The 6,877-nt window shown below is 31.1% G+C and overlaps 3 protein-coding genes across 3 annotated transcripts; 2 read left to right on the forward strand and 1 right to left on the reverse strand.

Annotated features, from left to right (window-relative positions):
* The first annotated feature begins 500 nt into the window (after window positions 1-500).
* Window positions 501-1,877, forward strand: LOC115695044 (uncharacterized). Its single transcript, XM_061106261.1, has 3 exons — window positions 501-693; window positions 793-1,140; window positions 1,243-1,877. The coding sequence occupies exons 1-3, from the start codon at window positions 501-503 to the stop codon at window positions 1,710-1,712; spliced, it is 1,011 nt and encodes a 336-aa protein (XP_060962244.1). The 3' UTR covers window positions 1,713-1,877.
* Window positions 1,878-1,974: 97 nt separating this feature from the next.
* Window positions 1,975-3,131, forward strand: LOC115695049 (uncharacterized). Its single transcript, XM_030622147.2, has 2 exons — window positions 1,975-2,348; window positions 2,476-3,131. Exons 1-2 carry the CDS (start codon window positions 1,989-1,991, stop codon window positions 2,965-2,967), a joined length of 852 nt encoding a protein of 283 aa, XP_030478007.2. The 5' UTR covers window positions 1,975-1,988; the 3' UTR covers window positions 2,968-3,131.
* Window positions 3,132-4,707: 1,576 nt separating this feature from the next.
* On the reverse strand, window positions 4,708-6,184 carry LOC115702886 (flowering-promoting factor 1). Its single transcript, XM_030630341.2, has one exon. It carries the CDS (start codon window positions 5,876-5,878, stop codon window positions 5,522-5,524), a length of 357 nt encoding a protein of 118 aa, XP_030486201.1. The 5' UTR covers window positions 5,879-6,184; the 3' UTR covers window positions 4,708-5,521.
* Between the last annotated feature and the right edge of the window lie 693 nt (window positions 6,185-6,877).

A 6,877-nucleotide genomic window follows, 5' to 3' on the forward strand; every position in this document is an offset into this window, starting at 1 on the left:
ATATAAAGTATATGTTGAGGAAATATAGCAAAGAAAATCAAATTGAAGCAATTTGAGCAAGTGGTTCTCTTAGTAGGCATGGTCAACGTGTACATATCTAAGCAGGACACCTGGATTGAGATATTTTGTCAAACACCTAGCCAACGACTGAACAAACACGTGTCATTTTTCCCAACCCTTATTCTGAGACTACACAAGTTTTCTCATGTTATATATATTATTTATATAATTCAATACTTTTAATTAAACACTTTGTATTTTTGTGAGGAGATTTATCTCTAAGTTTTGTTTCTTTCTATCTAGCCTTTGTGTTTTTGTGTTTTCTCATGATAATATAGTTTTAGATTTAGTGTCTATGGTTGTTATATGATATTTTTTATGTACATGGAATGCTATTAATAGATATGGATATGCAACAAAAGAAGATTATGATATTTCTTTTAACATGGCATTTTCAAATGATGAGCATGTGTTTGATGTTGCAATTATTATTGTATAAAATGGTACGCAACCATCATAGGAGACGTATGTTTCTAGATCGTACTTTTGCTAGACATGAGACTCGGTTAAAATATTTGGATAGTTTGATAGGTGAAAGTGACATAGCATGTGTGAATGATCTAAGAATGAATAGGAGAACATTTGGAGTATTATGTGAATTGCTCCATGCTGATGGAAGGGTGAAAAGAAATGGTTCAGTCACAATTGAGGAACAAGTGTGTATGTTTGTTCATACACTTGCTCATCATGTAAAAAATCGTACATTGAATGCTAGATTTAACTGATCGGGAGAAACCATTAGTAGATATTTTAATTCAATTTTACATGGAGTTTTAAGGTTGCAAGAAAACTTATTAGTTTCTCAAGATCCTATACCTGCCAACTGCATTGTTAGTCGATGGAGATGGTTTGAAAATTGTCTAGGAGCATTAGATGGTACTTACATTGAGGTACGAGTGTCTGAAGTTGACAAACCAAGGTATCGAACAAGAAAAGGCAAGATCGCAACAAATGTATTAGGAGTTTGTTCTCGAGATATGAAGTTTATATTTGTTTTACCGGGTTGGGAGGGCTCAGCATCAGATTCTAGAGTACTTCGTGATGCCATTAATAGGCAAAATGGCTTAAAGATCCCTAAAGGTAATTTTTTAGTGAAAAAAGATTATTTTATATTTTGAATCATCACTAAATTTTAATTTTCTAGATCACTAAATTAGTTTTGGTTAATTTTTTTATCTTTAGGTTATTATTATTTGGTGGATGGTGGATATACTAACGGTGAAGGATTCTTAGCACCTTATAAAGGAGTTGCGTACCATTTATCTGAGTGGGGTAGAAACGTGCCTAGAAATCACGAGAAGTACTTTAATATGAAACATGCATCTGCAAGAAATGTCATTGAGAGATGTTTTGGATTGCTTAAGATTAGATGGTCAATCTTGAGGAGCACGTCATTTTTCCCAATAACAACACAGTGCCGAATAATTACAACGTGTTGTATTTTGCATAATTTGATTCGGCGAGAAATGTCTCTAGATCCAGCGAAAATTGAGCTTGATAGACAAGTGGATGCTGCAGAAGATACTCATCAGACAATTAATGAAGATCATGAAATAATTGATACGGTTGAAGCCTCAACTCAATGGACTGAATGGAGAAACACTTTAGCTATGCAAATGTATAATGAATGGAGGCTACCTAGAGGACATTAATGGTAGAGGTTCTTAGTCTTGCATGTATGGACAAACTTTGCTTACTTATTGTTTGTATTAGACACATTAATTTGAATGTATTCTTACTTGCTTTTTGTTGTCATTTAACTTTGTTTGTATTGGACGCATTGATCTTAGTTATTCAATTTTATTTTGTCGTTTAAATGTTTGGATGATTTTATTCTTACCATTGTTTACATTAGACACATTAATTTGAGATATACATGCAGAATTTATTAATATGGTGACACTTGAAAATGAGAAATACATGTGAATATGGATATTGGAGGTAGTAGTGACCAAGTTTATAGCGATAAAAGTTCTAGGCGTACGTGGAGTAAATTTGAAGAGGATGCATTGCTGAATGTTCTTGAAGAACTTCTGGTGAAAGGCGGTAATAGATTTGATAATGGAACTGTTAGACCCGGGACATGGAAGGAGATAGAAAAGGCATTGAATGTCTTGATTCCCAACAGTGGTATAAGAGCTAGTCCACACATTAAGAACAAATATCGAATGTTGAAGAAACAATATAGTATAGTCTTCGACATGGTCAACACTAGTGGCTTTTCTTGGAACGATGTAAAAAAATGTGTGCAGGTTGATAATGATGAGGCTTGGTTGACTTATACTCAGGTATCTTTTTTTATAGATTATTTATTTTTATTTTCTTGTATATTTTATGTTTTCTCACTAATTTAACATGTTATGGCAAGTACTGTTCTTGGTATTATATTTATGTATATTTAACTTATTTATGCAGAATATTAAGGATGCTAAGGGATGGAGAAACAAACCTTTTCCTATGTATGAGAGACTAGCTAATATTTTTGGAAAAGATAGAGCAACCGGAAAAGGAGCAGAAGCACCAGCAGACATGGTTGAGAATATGAACTTAGAAGCTGAAGAAGAGACTGACGATTTTAGGTCAGTGAATCAGAATCTTTCTTTACCTAGAGGTCGAAGAAAGAGATCTAGATCAGATGATGATGGTATGAAGGAGATTGCTTCAACGTTCAAAACAATGTTTGAACATTCAATCGAGCAAATGAGGTTGATGGTGCAAGGGACTACTAATGATAAGGAGTTGGCTACAGAGTTGAAATCGATGGGACTTTCGGTTGATGATCAACTTGATGTATTGGCGTTCATGTTGAAGAAGCCAGAATATGTGGCAACCTTCAAGTCAATAGATGGAGAAATTCGAGGGGCTTTTGTGACAAGAGTTCTCAGAGAAGTTAGATCAAGTCGTTAATTTGGTTATGTGAGGATTGATTTGGTCGGTTGAACTTTGGTTTTATTGGTTGAACTTTGATTTGGTCGGTTGAACTTTGGTTTTATTGGTTGAACTTTGATTTGGTCGGTTGAACTTTGACGGTGCTACAAGGTTTATTTTAGTTATGTAAACTTTATTGTTTTTTTATTAAAAAAAAATATGTTACTTTTTTTATGCAATTTGTTTAGAATTGACATTAATATTCGGGTTATAATCACGGTTTTTTTTTTTTTTTTTAAAGTTAATATTTTTAGTTGATTTAATTTTTTTAGTTTTTTTCAACATTTTTACATTTTTAATTTCTTTTTTAAAAAAATTAGAGTTTTTAATTTTTTTTAAGTTATTAATTTTTTTTTTTCAGTTTTTATTTGAATTTTTTTTATAATTTTTTTTTTTTTGAATTTTTGCAAAATTTTTAATTAATACTATACAATACAATATAATGTGAGCCAAACATTGTATAATTTAACACAACACTAATACAATTCAATGCCAAACATAATATTGTATTAAAATTATACAATACAATCCAATACAATACAATACAACTCAATATATTACAATACAATACGGCGTACCAAACGAGCCCTTAGTCATAAAAATTTTATGTTGTAACTAAAAAATTGACATAAAAAGTACCAGTTTTTTGTAGTGAGTATACAATTAATAAGAAATATCATCACATCAAATATTTAGCCATGTAAACTTATTATTATTTTTATAAATTAGGGGTCTGTGAACTATTTTTCTGATCAAAGCATTTTCGTTCTTTCTTTCTTTTCTTTTCCTTTTCTTTTTTTTTTTCTTTTAGATTTACATGTACTCACTTTAAAAATTCTTTGAAAGTATAATCAAAGCCATTTCAAAAATGAAAAAGGAAAACAAGTAATCATGCGTAAGATACTATATATAGAACACAAACAAAAATGATTTCCAATCACCATCCATTGTCATATCTATCTTTTTAAAAACAATATTCGACTCGTATATATACCAATTAAATCATGACACATATACTTGCAGAACTGGCACACGTACACACATGATTTTTTTTTTTTCTGTGGCACATACACATGAATATTATGATCTCTAGATCTATCTATCTATTAATTAATATATATATATATATATATATATATATATTTACAAGTATTTAGAAACTATCAATTCATTTCATGGCGTTGTCGTATAATAAAGAAGTCATTATTATAAATATAAACATATATATACATATAGAAAAATTGCCAACCATCTAAAGTTTATTAAGTCCATGAGTACTACTATGGTCATTGATACATGAGATTAAAATTTCTAACTTTTTTATTCTTAATATAAAAAATAAAAAATCTTTGATTGAGAATATTATTTCATTTTCAGCAAGAAAGCGAAGGGCTTCAATTCACCGCCGGCGACCATGAGACCGCCTTGCCGGTGCCGATTTCCATAGCAGAAGATGGAAAAGGTAAAAGAGATGCTCCGACATTCTCGGTCTCACCAGGGAGCTCAAATGTACAAAATTTATCTGATCATCGACTTCTGTAAACATAGGATGGTATAAGTAAGTGTTAACGGTTACTGACCGTTTATAACTGATGTCTATACCATCTTATTTTGCGTGTCAGTCTTATGAACTGACTGACTGTAAAAAATGGTCGCCTATTTTTAGTACACTTAAAAAAAAAAAGGAAGAAGTAGAAATTTCTAATCTGTTCTAATTATATGTCAAGTAAACCATACATCATCTCCACCGTAATTTCTCCATTGATTGTTATCAAAAGAATTTTATGCCTCCCTTTAGAAAAGACAGAAAAAAAAAATAAAATATGCGTCCATTATAAAATCCATAATGAAAATAATAATAAGGTGCACCTAGTACTATTATAATGTTATACACTTGACCAATAACATTACTCAGCTGAATGCCTCACACGTAGGGACTATAAAGTAAATGTCCTACCCTAGAAAAATTCTATAAGAAATATATTAAATTTGTATTGTCTCTTCGCTTGAAACACACTACTCATTGCCCTAATTAACCCCACTTCATCATGATGACATGGCATACAGCAGCTATTCGAACGAATTTTCCTTGGTTTGTTTTCGCAAGAACCATCACCCCAATTAAACTAACAATCATTGGTAAGTATGGTATATATATATTTATCATTAGAATTAGATTTTGTTTAAAAACAACAAAAATATAAAGAGACACGGAGAATGATAATAATAGTTGATATTGATGATTTATTGAATTATATATATATGTTTACAAAAGTCATCATATATATATATATATATATTTATATATGACAGAGCTGATGGTGATGATCACAAACTTCCAAACCAAAAAAAAAAAACACTAAATTGATGAACTGATTATGAAAACCAATCATAAATTAAACACTCCATTTTTCTACAATGATAATAACATATATGAAAACCAAACAAACAAACGTACCAAACTGCCAATAAAAGGTCGATATCGATCATCGACGTACAAGAGAAATTAAAGATGAAACAAATAATTAATTAATTACATATCTCTCACATGGAAGATATTAGGGTTTTTGATGACGATGTCGTACATGTAAACTGAGTTGAACCTGGAAAAGTCTCTGGGAAGAGATATCAAATCAATGGAGGAAGTCTTATGGAATTGGAAGAGGTCAGGGTCACCCCCGTAATACCTTTCCCAACCTAAACCGGTCAAAATTTGCTCCAGAAAAGAATATGATTGAACTACTTGTCCACTTGGCAAGTGTACAAGAGATTTTCTACTACGAGACCCTTGTCTAGTATTCCCACCTGCTTCAGAAGATGATGAAGAAGACTCTCCTTGGTTCTCCACTAGCCTTATTACACCATTCTTGAAAACCCAAACCCCAGACATAATTAATCTCTCTCTCTCTTTCTATATATAGACCTAGATAGCTAGGGTTACTATATATGAATATATATAGCAAGCTTGTTATTGGGTTATGATATATATGTATGTTGTATGTTTGTTTGGTGTGGTTGGGAAGAAATGAAAGGAGGATGAGGGTATTTATAGAGATGTCAAGGGGAGAGAGAGAGAGGATCAGACAGAAAAAGACAAGCTATGGTAGTGATATCATAAGAAATTGTCTTAATATATATATATATATAAAAGAATATAAGAGGAAATGATATAATTATGATAATGATAATATAGGTGTTTGTGTGTGTATAGAATCTAGTAATATTGTAGGGCCCAATTAGGGGTATTAAATATGAGGGCACATGGATGCTCATAGGGTGTGATTAAGGGCACAAGTTCCATATCCGTGGATGAGTGTGAGTGTGAGTTTTTTTTTTTTAATTAAAAAAAAAATAGAGATGAAGAATCTAAATGTTCTCTCATCATATACTTTTCTAAGATGGGGAATCTTTAATATTTATAATTTGTACAGATATTTTTATATACAATATATATATGAAAAAAAAAGTCAATGAATATAAAAAAACTTTCGCTATACATACATCTATATATACGTGTATTGAGTACCCACTCCACTTAGGATCACGAGATGTCCACGTGAAGAGAGTGTGAAAAGATAGTGAAATAATTGGTCTGGTGAGACTTTAATTAGTGTAACCATAAACTGAAAGAGGCGGTTCTATTCTTATAATTTAGACTGGCCGCTTATTTCTCATGTTTTTTTTACTTAAAGAAAATGAAACTTTGGCTACTTATCGGAGTAGCGAAGTTTTGTTATATGATGGTCTATTGGGTGATTCTACAATTTAATTTTTTAAAAGCTTAAAAGGAATGTACTCATACATTCTCTATTTGTTTCGGTATTAAGAAAAAAAATTTAGTCTAATTTTTTTTCATATTCATGTACGTTATAACTATTTAAGATATCCT

The sequence above is a fragment of the Cannabis sativa genome, chromosome X (assembly GCF_029168945.1).
Source record: "Cannabis sativa cultivar Pink pepper isolate KNU-18-1 chromosome X, ASM2916894v1, whole genome shotgun sequence".
Classification (NCBI taxonomy): Eukaryota; Viridiplantae; Streptophyta; class Magnoliopsida; order Rosales; family Cannabaceae; genus Cannabis; species Cannabis sativa.